At 44.9% G+C, this 17,063-nt stretch overlaps 1 protein-coding gene across 2 annotated transcripts; it reads left to right on the top strand.

Annotated features, from left to right (window-relative positions):
- The first annotated feature begins 370 nt into the window (after positions 1-370).
- LOC129837813 (voltage-dependent calcium channel gamma-6 subunit-like) lies at positions 371-15,725 on the top strand. Of its 2 annotated transcripts, XM_055904263.1 has the most exons (5): positions 371-466; positions 5,643-6,383; positions 12,808-12,882; positions 13,196-13,333; positions 14,212-15,725. In XM_055904263.1, the coding sequence occupies exons 2-5, from the start codon at positions 6,008-6,010 to the stop codon at positions 14,433-14,435; spliced, it is 813 nt and encodes a 270-aa protein (XP_055760238.1). In that variant the 5' UTR covers positions 371-466; positions 5,643-6,007; the 3' UTR covers positions 14,436-15,725. The 2 variants fall into 2 exon arrangements, with proteins under 2 accessions (XP_055760238.1, XP_055760237.1); XM_055904262.1 differs by lacking the exons at positions 12,808-12,882; positions 13,196-13,333; positions 14,212-15,725 and having other exon boundaries at positions 1,344-6,006.
- The last annotated feature ends 1,338 nt before the right edge of the window (positions 15,726-17,063 follow it).

The raw sequence follows: 17,063 nt of genomic DNA, 5'->3' as shown, positions 1-17,063 counted from the left end.
GTGTCTGGATGTCTTGTGTGTACAGTAGACAGATCCGTACAGAGAAACAATTGAAATCATTATTACCCCACCTTCTAAAATCATTGACAGGTGGCACCATTGAATTATGACATCAATATGTGTGTCTTAAAAGAAAGAAATAAATATTATTGTAAAAGAATAGCACTCAGTTAATTTGCATACAGGGAGGGACCAGGAAATCTGGAAATGTGGGCACAATCAGAATGTAAACAATCAGGACAAAGGACCTATGATAGCACCAGGTATAAACGTGTCTCTCTCTCTCTTCCTTTCTCTCTCTCTCACCACCCCCCTCCCCCTCTCTCTCTCACCCCCCTCTCTCTCTCTCTCTCTCTCTCTCTCACCCCCCCTCTCCTTTCTCTCTCTCTCCAACACTCCCAACTTTCTCCCCTCTATTAAGTTCCAAGCTTCTTTCAATCTGAAGTGAACAATATATTCCAAACAGGTCAGACTTACTTTTCTCCTTGTTGTTATATGTGCTGTGCTTTAGATCGTGCTTATAGCTGCATGTTGTGCTGGTTGCAGTAGTGGTGGTTAAGTAGGAGAGAGTGTGGCTGATTTTCACAGATGTCTTTTTTCCTAACGTGTGAGCAGTTAGAGCCTGCCGTTTTAGTTCTATTGCTCAACAAGTAATGGACAGATTCTTTTGAAATGAAACCTTTCTGCAGTCGATCTTAGTTTTGACGGATGTGTACACACGATTAGGTTTGATCTGATTTGTGGAACAGTTTGCTGTGTTATTTTGACTATTTTGACCGTGATTAGTTAATCATGGACAATGCACAGCAAAAAGTGACATCTAAGCAAATAGAGTGATAATTCACTTCAAATCAGTGTTTCTTGTCTTACTAACATGTCTAACGTCATTGGCACATATTTGTCTTCTTTTAAACTAAAAAAGGCTAAATACAAGTAATTTATCTTATTTGAAGATGTTTTTTCAAGATATTTAATCATCTTATTAAAATAAGCAAAATGATCTGGCAATGACGTTAGATAATTTAGTTTAAAAAAATAACGTAAGTGAGTTATCACTCAATATAACATTTCTAGGCTTGCTTAGATTTCACTTTTTGCAGTGCGTGATGTAATGGGATATCCATCCATGTGCGGTGTGTGTAATTCTCCAGCTCCTAATTCAACTGTCAGCAGCTGCTCTTGTTATTTTCCATTACATTCAGTGCTATGCCTTATGCTGTAGATATAAGCGATAGGTTACTTAATGTGCAAGAGAAGTTTCGGTCTAGCCATTGGCTATACATATCTCTGAAAGTGTACTCCATTAAATAATCTTTATTTTGGTTCTGTGGGACATTCCATAGCATGATGCTCTTTGACAGACAGAAAGTGATCCCTTCCACTGTGGTTGCCAGCTCTGTCAGAAGGACGTCCCAGTGCAACATTTTAAAAAGGCCAGACAGTTCTCAGCCGTTTGACTTTGGCTTGGAGCTATAGACTGATAACAGAGTACACACCTAATGGATTACTACACAGCAGTGGAGGCTGGTGGGAGGAGCTATAGACTGATAACAGAGTACACACCTAATGGATTACTACACAGCAGTGGAGGCTGGTGGGAGGAGCTATAGACTGATAACAGAGTACACACCTAATGGATTACTACACAGCAGTGGAGGCTGGTGGGAGGAGCTATAGACTGATAACAGAGTACACACCTAATGGATTACTACACAGCAGTGGAGGCTGGTGGGAGGAGCTATAGACTGATAACAGAGTACACACCTAATGGATTACTACACAGCAGTGGAGGCTGGTGGGAGGAGCTATAGACTGATAACAGAGTACACACCTAATGGATTACTACACAGCAGTGGAGGCTGGTGGGAGGAGCTATAGACTGATAACAGAGTACACACCTAATGGATTACTACACAGCAGTGGAGGCTGGTGGGAGGAGCTATAGACTGATAACAGAGTACACACCTAATGGATTACTACACAGCAGTGGAGGCTGGTGGGAGGAGCTATAGACTGATAACAGAGTACACACCTAATGGATTACTACACAGCAGTGGAGGCTGGTGGGAGGAGCTATAGACTGATAACAGAGTACACACCTAATGGATTACTACACAGCAGTGGAGGCTGGTGGGAGGAGCTATAGACTGATAGCAGAGTACACACCTAATGGATTACTACACAGCAGTGGAGGCTGGTGGGAGGAGCTATAGACTGATAACAGAGTACACACCTAATGGATTACTACACAGCAGTGGAGGCTGGTGGGAGGAGCTATAGACTGATAACAGAGTACACACCTAATGGATTACTACACAGCAGTGGAGGCTGGTGGGAGGAGCTATAGAGAGACGGGCTCATTGTAATGGCTGGAATGGAATTAATGGAATGGTATCAAATATATGGAAATCACTGTTGACTCCGGTCCTTTTATTCCATTCCAGCCATCCTATAGCTCCTCCCACCAGCCTCCACTGCCACACAGCGTATCCCCACACTCCTTCCTCACATTTCTATCACATTTAGAGGGTCACTCAATGGACGCTTTCATCCAAAGCAAATCACAAACTCCCACATTTAAACTAAACTGCTGTCTCCTATCCTATCCTATTGCCCCAACTCAACCCTTGTTCCTAACCCCTCAGGCACTTGTGTAGATGTTAGTGGATTGTATGTATAAACAAAATATACCATCTTACCCTCCTATAGGCTAGGAGGACTTTTCATCAGTTTTACTGTGTGCCTAAAGAGTAGGGTCAATTGGTTCATTTAGGATTGCAGTTTGATAGTAGAGAACATACTTCATGGATCAAGTATTTATCTTTTCTTTTCACCTGCTGTCTGACTGGCTGTGCCCCAACCTGGGACCTGTCCCTGGGACTCCACCACTCTGTCCCCTGATGTGGGACCTATCCCTGTGACACTCACTCACTCCACCGCTCTGTCCCCTGATGTGGGACCTATCCCTGGGACACTCACTCACTCCACCGCTCTGTCCCCTGATGTTGGACCTATCCCTGGGACACTCACTCACTCCACCGCTCTGTCCCCTGATGTGAGACCTATCCCTGGGACACTCACTCACTCCACCACTCTGTCCCCTGATGTGGGACCTATCCCTGGGACACTCACTCACTCCACCGCTCTGTCCCCTGATGTGGGACCTATCCCTGGGGCACTCACTCACTCCACCGCTCTGTCCCCTGATGTGGGACCTATCCCTGGGGCACTCACTCACTCCACCGCTCTGTCCCCTGATGTGGGACCTATCCCTGGGGCACTCACTCACTCCACCGCTCTGTCCCCTGAAGTGGGACCTATCCCTGGGACACTCACTCACTCCACCGCTCTGTCCCCTGATGTGGGACTTATCCCTGGGACACTCACTCACTCCACCGCTCTGTCCCCTGATGTGGGACCTATCCCTGGGACACTCACTCACTCCACCGCTCTGTCCCCTGATGTGGGACCTATCCCTGGGACACTCACTCACTCCACCGCTCTGTCCCCTGATGTGGGACCTATCCCTGGGGCACTCACTCACTCCACCGCTCTGTCCCCTGATGTGGGACCTATCCCTGGGACACTCACTCACTCCACCGCTCTGTCCCCTGATGTGGGACCTATCCCTGGGACACTCACTCCCTCCACCGCCATGGCCCCTGATGTGGGACCTATCCCTGGGACACTCACTCACTCCACCGCTCTGTCCCCTGATGTGGGACCTATCCGTGGGACACTCAATCTGTCTACCACCACTGTCAGCGCTTGGCATTAATTGCCACCCAGGGCTGAATTATCACCTCACACACACGCACACACACACACACACACACACACACACACACACACACACACACACACACACACACACACACACACACACACACACACACACACACACACACACACACACACACACACACACACACACACACACACACACACACCACACCACACCACACCACGCACATGCAAACGCACACGCATGCACAAAACATGAATGGTATCTGCGGGTATACATAATACATATACACTGAGTGTACAAAACATTAAGAACGCCTGCTCTTTCATGACATAGACTGACCAGGTGAATCCAGGTGAAAGCTATGATCCCTTATTGATGTCACTTGTTAAATCCACTTCAATCAGTGTAGATGAAGGGGAGGAGACGGGTTAAAGAATGATTTTTAAGCCTTGAGACAATTGAGACATGGATTGTGTATGTGCACCTTTGAACGGGGTATGGTAGTAGGTGCCAGGTGCACCGGTTTGTGTCAAGAACTGCAACTCTGCAGGGTTTTTCACACTCAACAGTTTCCTGTGTGTATCAAGAATGGTTCACCACCCAAAGGACATCCATACAACTTGACACAACAGTGGGAAGCATTGGAGTTAAAATGGGCCAGCATCCCTGTTGGAACTCATTTGACACCTTGTAGAGTCCATGTCCCAACGAATTGAGGCTGTTCAGAGGGCAAAAGGAAGGTGTTCCTAATGAGCAGTCCACTCTAATAGCTTGTATCTGGCTCATACTCTTTCTGCTGCCTAGGACAGCAACAAAGAATTTCCAATCCAGACAGTTCTTTAATAAGAAGAAATGATTTGGTGGGTGCTTGTATTTGTACTATTTCACACATGTATGGATTGGAAATGTGTGTTTTTGCATATTCCAACTCCCCCTGAGACACCTTCAGAGAGTGGGGTCACAGCCAGCCATTGTGAAGGCACATTAACACCAGTATTTTCACCTTGTCACTACAGGGATCCAAACTAGCGACCTTAACAGTTACTGTCCCAACACTAACTACTTGTCTACCTGCTGTATCTGGCTTGTACTCTGCTGCATAGGGCAGCAACAAAGGATCTCTACTCCTGGCAGACTGGCAGTTTTATCCACAAAGAGATCCGTGTTGGCCCAGTCAAGTGTTTTTTCCCACCTGAACTTGATCCCCCTTTTTAGGGAGTCATCTTCTCTCTTGTTATGGAGGGGGACAAAGAGGGTGTTTTAGGGAGTCATCTTCTCTCTTGTTATGGAGGGGGACAAAGAGGGTGTTTTAGGGAGTCATCTTCTCTCTTGTTATGGAGGGGGACAAAGAGGGTGTTTTAGGGAGTCATCTTCTCTCTTGTTATGGAGGGGGACAAAGAGGGTGTTTTAGGGAGTCATCTTCTCTCTTGTTATGGAGGGGGACAAAGAGGGTGTTTTAGGGAGTCATCTTCTCTCTTGTTATGGAGGGGGACAAAGAGGGTGTTTTAGGGAGTCATCTTCTCTCTTGTTATGGAGGGGGACAAAGAGGGTGTTTTAGGGAGTCATCTTCTCTCTTGTTATGGAGGGGGACAAAGAGGGTGTTTTAGGGAGTCATCTTCTCTCTTGTTATGGAGGGGGACAAAGAGGGTGTTTTAGGGAGTCATCTTCTCTCTTGTTATGGAGGGGGACAAAGAGGGTGTTTTAGGGAGTCATCTTCTCTCTTGTTATGGAGGGGGACAAAGAGGGTGTTTTAGGGAGTCATCTTCTCTCTTGTTATGGAGGGGGACAAAGAGGGTGTTTTAGGGAGTCATCTTCTCTCTTGTTATGGAGGGGGACAAAGAGGGTGTTGTCGTTGTTAATCGTCTTTTTTTCTTCTTTCCTTGTTTATATTCAGGAGGTGTTCCATAAAAAATAGATGCCATCCTTCCTCGTCACCCAGTCCTCTCCTCCTCTACCTTTCTCTCCATCACTCCCTTTCTCCCATTTTTTCTACTCCCATACTGGACCGTCCATCTCTCTCTTCCCTTTCCTCCTCCCGTCCTCTCCGTTCTCCATTCTTCATCCCCACATCCACCTCTGAACTGCTGTTATCTGTGTCTCTACCTTCCTCCTGTCTTCAACCTTCCTTTCTTTTTTGGGGGGTTCACCTCCCTTCAATTATTTCCCTGCTTCTCTCTCTTCACCCTCTTTCCCGTCCTCTTCCCTCTTTCCCTCCCTTCCTCTCTCCATCCGGCCTCTCAGCCTCTGGTAGAGGTCACCATGTGGGCCAACTACATTGTCCAGCCGGAGGAGGATGGCCGTATGGGGGTGGTAGGAGCAGGGCCCCATGGGGGCCTGGCCGGCATGGCAGGGGTGAAGGGAGGGGGGCGTGCTACGAGGCGGACCCCTAGGATGAGTGACAGCCAGGAGGGGAAGATCAAGCTGGCGTTCTTTGTGGCCATTGTGGGTGTGACCCTGACAGTGCTGGGGGTGGGGACAGAGTTCTGGGTGGAGCTGGCCACACCCAAGACCTGGAGTAACAACCAGACGTGTCAGACAGCCCACTACGGCCTGTGGAAGGGGTGTACCCGCACCCTGTGGGTGGATGACATCGACCCCGAGAGAGAGAGCTGCGGCCCCGCCGACCTGCCCGGAGGTGAGGAGTCTGTCTGTCTGTCTGTCTGTCTGTCTGTCTGTCTGTCTGTCTGTCTGTCTGTCTGTCTGTCTGTTGCATTAGGGCAGGCCATGAGTTGATTTTAGGGACAGGCTAGGTAATATCCTTAGGGTCTCATTTTGATGACAACACTGTAAAAATGGGTTCTGACTAGAGGGAGTAAAATTATGACAGGAAGGGATTTTTTCGGAGCAGGTTAGGAGAATTTGCGCAGCAGTTTAGGATTATTAATGGGGCAGGTTAGGAGACTTAGGCTAAGGTTAGGAAAAGGATTAGGGTTAGCTGAAATGCTCTCATAACCTGCTACGAAAAGCCTCTTCTGGTCGTAGCTGGACTCCCTCAATCACAACCGCAGAGATGGAGGTAACGATGGAGGTAGCTGGGGCACTGATTTCATGACCAACCCCTGATTGCACTGCAGTGCTGTGTGTGTTAGTTAGGGCTTCCTCCCCTTCCTCAGCAATGATCTGTAAACATAGGATAGGTGGAAGCAGTGTGTTGGATGTCTCCCAGGAATTTGCATCAATGCAGCGTCAATATGTGGGTGTGTGTATGCATGTGTACATTGTATGTATGCGTGTGCGTGCCCTTTGTCTGTGTGTGCACAAGCATTCCTATGCAAACGTGTGTGAATAGGAGGCGTGTATGCCAGCTTTGCTGCGTGTGTATCTGGGTCATCCTACAGATAATGTGCAAATTGAGTCCTTAAAGGAATACTGCTTTGAAATGGAGCCAGTCTGAATTTGACAAATCTGAATGTGGCTACTGGTCTGTCTGTTAGTTATCTAGCTATAGGCATCAGATTTGTATTATCGTTGGTGAGTCAGAAAAGGATGTTTCCAGTATCCTTGTAAACATCCAACCTTTCAGTGTGTTTATATAAGACAGACGCTTCCCTTTTACTGCATGATGGAGCTTCGTCTTTTGGAATACTTCAATGGATTATTATTATTATTTCATTTAAATTTCTTTCAGTTTTAGAATGTTCATTTATTGAATGATCAGTCAGAAATATATTTTGATTGCAGGTATTCATTATAGTGCTTTTTCATAAAATCTTCTCTATAAAAAACAAAAAATATATTTGTTAAATTTCAGGAAAAGAACGCTAATAAACTACGATTTTCAGCCACTTCCTCCATCCTGTACTGTTACGTTCCCCCATGTAAGTCTCTTATCTGTGGAATGACCCGTTTCTGTCTGTAGGGATCGTCCAGTGGTGGATGAATGCAGGTATTAAAGCACTTGTCCCACAGAGGGGGCCAGACAGGGCCTACGGTGGGATGAGGTAGTCATCTTCTGTATTCCTGCTTTACCTGCCAGAATAGTCTGATATTCAGCCAGGCTAGCAGTGGTTGGCTTTGATACACTAGCAATGATGTATGTATTGTTTTGAATAGGATGTATACATATTTTACATTGTATAAATATAAAATTGCTTTATTTCATTTTGCAGTCTTGATTTAGCTTGTTTTATTAGGATGGATGAATCCTATGAATGTTCATATCTATTACAATGTAGATTACATGCTATATCCATCTGGTGCATTGTTTATCAGCCTCCGATATTTTAGAGGGCTGATTCACCTTGGATGTCTAGTCGATGAACATCTATGTCTGACTCACCTTGTGTGTCTTGTCTATCAGATAAACATCTGTGTTTACGATGACGGTCTGTGTGTTGGAGTAGAGTCCGTATCTATTCTGACACTTCCTCGTCTCCTTGCGTCAAAACACTGTTGGCCCACAGCGCCTGACAGACAGGCTCTGCTGTGTGTGTGTGTGGACTTCTCATGTTTGGAGAAAAACAACTGTTTCTCCGTCTGTGCGTCTCTATTTCACATTCATGTTTACATGCCCCTGGCGCCTGTCCCTGGGAAACAACATCACAGTCATTCTCTGTCACTGTCTGTCAGTGCCAGACCAACTAATACATCATACATCACTCACTGCTACTGTACCATACATGTACCTACATTACCATAACCTCTGACTAACTGACTAAGCCACTTAGAGGTGGACCGGTGGACAGGAGGGCAGGTAGACAGGTGGCCCGGTGGACAGGAGGGCAGGTAGACAGATGGCCCGGTGGACAGGAGGGCAGGTAGACAGGTGGCCCGGTGGACAGGAGGGCAGGTAGACAGGTGGCCCGGTGGACAGGAGGGCAGGTAGACAGGTGGAGCGCTTGAGAGGTAGATCTGACTATAAATCTGTGGTCATAATATACAGGTTTCCTTTAATGCACCAGTGTTGCAGACAGAATAGCATTAAGGTTTATAGGAGAGTCTGCTGTATATGTTTGTACTTGTGTGTGTTTGGTTTTACTATTATTGTGGTGACCAGAAGTCAAACAAGGAAAAAGGTTAAGGTTTAGGGGTAGGGTTTGGAGTTAAGGTTAGGGAAAATAGGATTTTGAATGGGAATCAGTTGTTTGATTCCCACATGGATAGTAAAACTAACATGTCTGTGTGGCTGTGTGGCTGTGTGTTTGTGGTTCCCTCTGTGTCTCTGACCACACAGAGTATGCAGGGGTAACTACTAGACAGGGGGATTGAGGAAGAGCAGCAGAGGACGAGAGAAATATATATATATATATATATATATGCAGTGGGGCAAAAAATTATTTAGTCAGCCACCAATTGTGCAAGTTCTCCCACTAAAGATGAGAGAGGCCTGTAATTTTCATCATCGGTACACTTCAACTATGACTGACAAAATGATGGGAAAAAATCCAGAAAATCACATTGTAGGATTTTTAATGAATTTATTTGCAAATTATGGTGGAAAATAAGTATTTGGTCAATAACAAAAGTTTATCTCAATACTTTGTTATATAACCTTTGTTGGCAATGACAGAGGTCAAACGTTTTCTGTAAGTCTTCACAAGGTTTTCACACACTGTTGCTATTATTTTGGCCCATTCCTCCATGCAGATCTCCTCTAGAGCAGTGATGTTTTGGGGCTGTTGCTGGGCAACACAGACTTTCAACTCCTTCCAAATATTTTCTATGGGGTTGAGATCTGGAGACTGGCTAGGCCACTCCAGGACCTTGAAATGCTTCTTACGAAGCCACTCCTTCGTTGCCCGGGCGGTGTGTTTGGGATCATTGTCATGCTGAAAGACCCAGCCACGTTTCATCTTCAATGCCCTTGCTGATGGAAGGAGGTTTTCACTCAAAATCTCACGATACATGGCCCCATTCATTCTTTCCTTTACACGGATCAGTCGCCCTGGTCCCTTTGCAGAAAAACAGCTCCAAAGCATGATGTTTCCACCCCCATGCTTCACAGTAGGTATGGTGTTCTTTGGATGCAACTCAGCATTCTTTGTCCTCCAAACACGACGAGTTGAGTTTTTACCAAAAAGTTATATTTTGGTTTCATCTGACCATATGACATTCTCCCAATCGTCTTCTGGATCATCCAAATGCTCTCTAGCAAACTTCAGACGGGCCTGGACACGTACTGGCTTAAGCAGGGGAACACGTCTGGCACTGCAGGATTTGAGTCCGTGGCGGCGTAGTGTGTTACTGATGGTAGGCTTTGTTACTTTGGTCCCAGCTCTCTGCAGGTCATTCACTAGGTCCCCCCTTGTGGTTCTGGGATTTTTGCTCACCGTTCTTGTGATCATTTTGACCCCACGGGGTGAGATCTTGCGTGGAGCCCCAGATCGAGGGAGATTATCAGTGGTCTTGTATGTCTTCCATTTCCTAATAATTGCTCCCACAGTTGATTTCTTCAAACCAAGCTGCTTACCTATTGCAGATTCAGTCTTCCCAGCCTGGTGCAGGTCTACAATTTTGTTTCTGGTGTCCTTTGACAGCTCTTTGGTCTTGGCCATAGTGGAGTTTGGCCTTTGACTGTTTGAGGTTGTGGACAGGTGTCTTTAATACTGATAACAAGTTCAAACAGGTGCCATTAATACAGGTAACGAGTGGAGGACAGAGGAGCCTCTTAAAGAAGAAGTTACAGGTCTGTGAGAGCAAGAAATCTTGCTTGTTTGTAGGTGACCAAATACTTATTTTCCACCATTTTTATCTCATTTTGTCTGTCACAGTTGAAGTGTACCTATGATGAAAATTACAGGCCTCATCTTTTTAAGTAGGAAAACTTGCACAATTGGTGGCTGACTAAATACTTTTCTGCCCCACTGTATATATGACAGAGAGAGAGAGGAAGAGCAGCAGAGGACGAGAGAATATATAAAGAGAGAAAGAGCAGCAGAGGACGAGAATATATAAATATATATATAAAGAGAGGAAGAGCAGCAGAGGATGACATAATACACAGTTGAAGTCAGAAGTTTACATACACTTAGGTTGGAATCATTAAAACTAGTTTTTCAACCACTCCACAAATTTCTTGTTAACAAACTATAGTTTTGGCAAGTCGGTTAGGACATCTACTTTGTGCATGACATAAGTAATTTTCCCAACAATTGTTTAGACAGATTATTTCACTTATAATTCACTGTATCACAATTCCAGTGGGTCAGAAGTTTACATACACTAAGTTCCAGAAAATGATGTCATGGCTTTAGAAGCTTCTGATGGGCTAATTGACATAATTTGAGTCAATTGGAGGTGTACCTGTGGATATATTTCAAGGCCTACCTTCAAACTCAGCGCCTCTTAGCTTGACATCATGGAAAAATCTAAAGAAATCAGGCAAGACATCAGAAAACAATTGTAGACCTCCACAAGTCTGGTTCATCCTTGGGAGCAATTTCCAAACGCTTGAAGGTACCACGTTCATCTGTACAAATAAACGTATGCAAGTATAAACACCATGGAACCACGCAGCCATCATACCGCTCAGGAAGGAGACGCGTTCTGTCTCCTAGAGATTAACGTACTTTAGTGCGAAAAGTGTAAATCAATCCCAGAACAACAGCAAATGACCTTGTGAAGATGCTGGAGGAAACAGGTACGAAAGTATCTATATCCACAGTAAAATTAGTCCTATATCGACATAACCTGAATGGCCGCTCAGCAAGGAAGAAACCACTGCTCCAAAACCACCATAAAAAGCCAGACTACGGTTTGCAACTGCACATGGGGACAAAGATCGTGCTTTTTGGAGAAATGTCCTCTGGTCTGATGAAACAAAATAGAACTGTTTGGCCATAATAGCCATTGTTATGTTTGGAGGGAAAAGGGGGAGATGTGCAATCCAAAGAACACCATCCCAAAGTTTTTTTTAAATCTGACACAGTGGTTGCATTAAGGAGAAGTTTATCTAAACTTCTATGTAAAACACTTGTATCTTTTATCAATGTTTATTATGAGTATTTCTGTAAATTGATGTGGCTCTCTGCAACATCACCGGATGTTTTGGAGGCAAAACATTACTGAACATAACATGCCAATGTAAACTAAGATTTTTGGATATAAATATGAACTTTATCGAACAAAACATACATGTATTGTGTAACATGAAGTCCTATGAGTGTCATCTGATGAAGATCATCAAAGGTTAGTGATTAATTTTATCTCTATTTCTGCTTTTTGTGACTCCTCTTTTTGGCTGGAAAAATGGCTGTGTTTTTCTGTGACTAGGTACTGAACTAACATAATCAGATGGTGTCCTTTCGTCGTAAAGACTTTTTGAAATCGGATACTGTGGTGGGATTAACAAGTTTATCTTTAAAATTGTGTAAAATAATTGTATGTTTGAGGAATTTTAATTATGAGATTTCTGTTTGAATTTGGCGCCCTGCACTTTCACTGGCTGTTGATCCCGTTAACAGGATCTCAGCCGTAAGAAGTTAATGACTCTAACCTGAGTGTATGTAAACTTCCGACTTCAACTGTATATATATATACAGTATATATGGAAGAGCAGCAGAGGACGAGAGCATATATATATATATATATATATATATGACAGAGAGAGGAAGAGTATCTGTCTAATGCAGTATTAGTATTAGCCCCTGTAATCTTCTCTTTTCCTTCCTTCATCTCGTTCACCTCCCTCTCATCTGTCTCCCTCTTTCTCTTTCTCTTTGTTCTCACCCCTCCCTCCATCTGCTCACTCTAACACTCTCTATCTCTCCTCCCCCCTCTTTCTCATGCTCTCTGCATTCTCTCTCTCTCCTTCTGTCTCTTCCTCCTTACAAATGTCTTGCTTTCTCTCCTCCCCCTCCACCTGCCCCTTCTTTCTATCTCTCCCTCTCTTCCATCACCCCTCTCTCTCCTTCTCTCTCCTTCTCTCTCGTGGCACCATATGTGCTGTGGATGTGCTGTGGATGTGGGACTGTGTAGAGCAGTGAGCAGTGTTTTTCATGGTGATCCCGCTACACAACAGATAAAATAGGTCTTCATGCCTAGGAGGACAGAGGGGATGGATGCACAGGGACCAGGAATATACTGTGTGTGTGATGTTCCCTCTCTGTTTCTCTTCTCAGAATCCAACTGCACTTACTTTAAATTCTTCACCAATGGAGACAACGCAGTCATATTTAAGAAGACGACCCACAAGAGTAAGTCAGCATCTTAAGTCTCGCTTCCGCCTCCTCCTTCTCTCCCCCTCTCTCTCTTTCTCTCCCCTCCCCCTCTCTCCCTCTCCCCCTCTCTCTCTTTCTCACTGTGCTGTATTTATCCCCTGTGGCGTCACTCTCAGATGCACAATACTCACTGAGGTGTAACTCTGCCCTCCCTCCCTCATTCTCCCCTGTCTTCCTCTCCAACACCTCTTCACTCTTTCTCTAACCACTTCTCCCTCTATTCACTTCCTCTCCATCCCTCTCTCCTCCTCCTCTCATTCTGTCTCCCCCCCTCCCCTCTCTTTCCCAGACCTGAACATAGCGGCTGCTATCCTAGCAATGATAGCTCTGTCTATGATGGTGATGGGAGCTATCTGTATCACCATGTCCCTCAGTAAAGGAGTGCCCTTCTTCCTCAAGCCCGCCTCCTTCTGCTTCATCCTATCAGGTAAGGGGAAATAGATTACAAAGAGAGCAGCCACTATTCTGGGTGTAGACTTAGACCTCCCTGTAGGGAAATAAACAATCACAAATGTACATTAAACTCCAAAAGAATAAAGATATTTCAAATGTCATATGTCTATATACAGTGTTGTAATTATGTGCAAAGTACAAAATTGAATATTAATACATATAAATATAGGTTGTATTTACAATGGTGTTTGTTCTTCACTGGTTGCCCTTTGCTTGTGGCAACAGTTCACAAATAGTGCTGATGTGATGGAACACTGTTGTGTTTATTTATCAATTTATCTGTTTAGGGCCAAATAGCATTCCAGTTTGCTCTGTTTTTTTGTAAATTCTTTCCAATGTGTCAAGTAATTATCTTTTAGTTTTCTCATGATTTGGTTGGGGACAGAAGCACCAGATCATCAGCAAACAGTAGACATTTGACTTCAGATTCTAGTAGAGTGAGGCCGGGTGCTGCAGACTGTTCTAGTGCCCTCACCAATTTGTTGATATATATGTTGAAGAGGGTGGGGCTTAAGCTGCATCCCTGTCTCACCCCACGGCCCTGTCTCACCCCACGGCCCTGTCTCACCCCACGGCCCTGTCTCACCCCACGGCCCTGTCTCACCCCACGGCCCTGTCTCACCCCACGGCCCTGTCTCACCCCACGGCCCTGTGGGAAGAAGTGTGTGTGTTGTCTGCCAATTTGAACCGCGTACTTGTTTGTGTACATGGATTTTATAACGCTTTTCCCTCCACCACTTTCCATCAATTTGTATAGCTCTTTCTCCCCTCATACCTACTCTCCGTCTCACCTTCCTGCTCCTTCTCCCCCTCTCCCTCCCTCCACCTCCACTTCCTCCCTCCGTCCCACAGGTCTACTGGTACTGCTGTCTATACTGGTGTTTCACCAGTCAGTGCTGGCCCTGTTGTCATCTGACCACTCCATACCGCTCCACCACGAGCTCTCCTGGTCCGTGGCCTGTGTGGGCTTTGCTGGGGCCATCCTCATCATGGGGGGGATCCTTTTCCTGATCCTCTCCCTCCCCTACAGCCCATGGGAGAAATGTCTGCCTCAACGCAACAGCAGCACTACCTAGCACATGGGAGGCCCAAAAGCACATTACTGGGAGAAAAAATGTAGTTTTATATCAGGATCGCAATCAAACTCCAGTCCTCGAGAGATTTAGTTGCTGGCTTTAGTTGTCAGGAATAAATCAGACACTGATTAGAACAACTACAACCAGTAGACACTGATGCCACCCAGGAGTTGAGTTGGAGACCCCTGTTTATATTGTCAGTTGTTGATGACAAACTAGACTGAAAGACTGACTAACTTGTAGGTCTACACAGTGTTTACTTAATGCAATAACAATGATGCTCACTAACTGTGCCTAGAACTCTACAAGCCTGCCCTAAAGCCTGCGACCTTACCAGAAAACACTACGTAGACCACAACTTCTCCACTTTTTGGCATCATGACCAACCTATAGCTTTAAGAGGTTTCTGATGACCTACCAAAGAACAAGCAATGTTTCTAAGCAGAACCAGTCTTTACCAGGGGGGTAATGCTGGGTTAAACAAATCCAAAGCATGGATTGCTGTCTTAACTTATCCATTGACTGCTAACAGGTTAAGGAAACCAATATGTCATTTAGTTATTGAACTAGTTCTTTAACACACTGTAGTTGTAGATAAAGACCCAGCAGTGGGGTGCAGCATCCTGTCTATACTATGTACTATGGACTAACCATTACTTGTTGATAGTGTTACTTAGCCAATTTAAATCACACGGGGGGGGGGGGGGGGGGGGGGGGGCTATGGGTAGGCTACTACCGTTGCTAAGGGAGGAGATACTTTATTGTTTTCAGGAAGTGGCACAGCCATCCCTGCAACATGAAACGCCTTGCAGGTTGTCACTATTAATCTATTATGAATGATTATGACGCCTTACACTTAATACCTAGGAGTAATATATGATCTATTTATTATCTACACAATGTCCACATGAATGAATGCTGTTTTTAAGTAAGAATGTGTGAATGATTAAATGTATAAATGGAAGATACAGATTTATATTTGACAGTGTATTGTATAGACTCACTTTACAAGCACAGCTCTGTATGTAAAATATATGTGCTTATATTTTATTTATACCTGCACACTGTAGCCTTTTGTTCAAGCTTGGAGGGTGTTTTTAGCTTATTCAAACCCTTTTTTCATCACGTGTTTTATTTGTCATAATAAAGCCCACCTTGTTTTTCTCTACCTACATGTTTGTTTGGGGAAATGCACATTGTGCCTAAATGGTCCTATGATCATATGTATGTCTCACTGGGTTTGCTTTTGAAATAAATAGATTTGACATAAGAAACGCTATCCTACTTTGTCTTGTCTACGAGTCCTTTTCTCCCTTCTAAATGCAACCCATTTTGTAACCCTTACCAACAGACGCACCAACCCCCCCCCCCCAACTCTCTCTCTCTAAAATTAGTACATTGCTCATCCCAGTTAAACTGCAGAGGTTGAGAAACCTTATCCATTAATGTAAACTATGTACCTCATCCCTACACTCCCTCTTACCCCCACGTGCACGTGCACCTGCACCAACCCCTCTCCCAACCCCACTTTCTCTCCTGTCTCTAGGGGAGCACCTCTTCCCAAGCCCCCCACCTCTGTTGCCCTCACCCCATTGGCCCAGAGGTGGTGTACTAGGTCAGAAGGGTCCTAGAACCTTCTTCCATGTCGGTTCCCTTTCTTTTGGACACCTTCTACCCTAATTGTCAAAGGGAGACCACCAACACACACACACTCTAGCCCTCCAGCGCTCCCAGTGAGCAGAAACCCAGTGTTAACACATACACTCTAGCCCTCCAGCGCTCCCAGTGAGCAGAAAGTGAAACCAGTGTTGACACGGTGTTCAGAAAGTATATATAGCCTTTTAATGGTTCTGCCTCTTTGACGAGAGCAATAGAAGCACTGCTGGCTTGTACCAGGTGTAAGTGAGCCTCAGAGTGTGAAATTTGAGATTTTGGCTGACAAATGTAGTATCACCACCTCTTTTCCAGGCTGTATCACAACCGGCCGTGATTGGGAGTCCCATAGGGCGGCGCACAATTGGCCCAGAGCAGGCCGTCATTGTAAATAAGAATTTGTTCTTAACTGACTTGCCTAGTTAAAAAAAAAATACAAAAATTCCTGTTTAAATAAAGAAAATATTGTGGTTACATTCATTAACAGGATAGTGCACTGTATAGTGCAAATAAATTGTTTTATACCTTAGGTCTAAAGTTGTGTCAAGTCTCTGTCTGTCATTCCCACCAACTCTCACTTTTTCAATGTTTTCTTTCGCTGTCATTCCCTTCATCTCTCTCTCTCCATCCCGCTATGCAATCTGGTTTCCGAGCTGGTCATGGGTGCACCTCAGCCACGCTCAAGGTCCTAAACGATATCATAACCTCCATCGATAAGAGACAGTACTGTGCAGCCGTATTCATAGACCTGGCCAAGGCTTTCGATTCTGTCAATCACCACATTCTAATCGGCAGACTCAACAGCCTTGGTTTCTCAAATGACTGCCTCGCCTGGTTCACCAACTACTTCTCAGATAGAGTTCAGTGTGTCAAATCGGAGGGCCTGTTGTTGGGTTCAATTCTCGGGCCGACTCTTTTCTCTGTATACATCAATGATGTTGCTCTTGCTGCTGGTGATTCTCTGATCCACCTCTA

The sequence above is a fragment of the Salvelinus fontinalis genome, chromosome 38 (genome assembly GCF_029448725.1).
Source record: "Salvelinus fontinalis isolate EN_2023a chromosome 38, ASM2944872v1, whole genome shotgun sequence".
NCBI classification, from domain to species: Eukaryota; Metazoa; Chordata; class Actinopteri; order Salmoniformes; family Salmonidae; genus Salvelinus; species Salvelinus fontinalis.
This window is presented reverse-complemented; position numbering and strand designations above follow the sequence as displayed.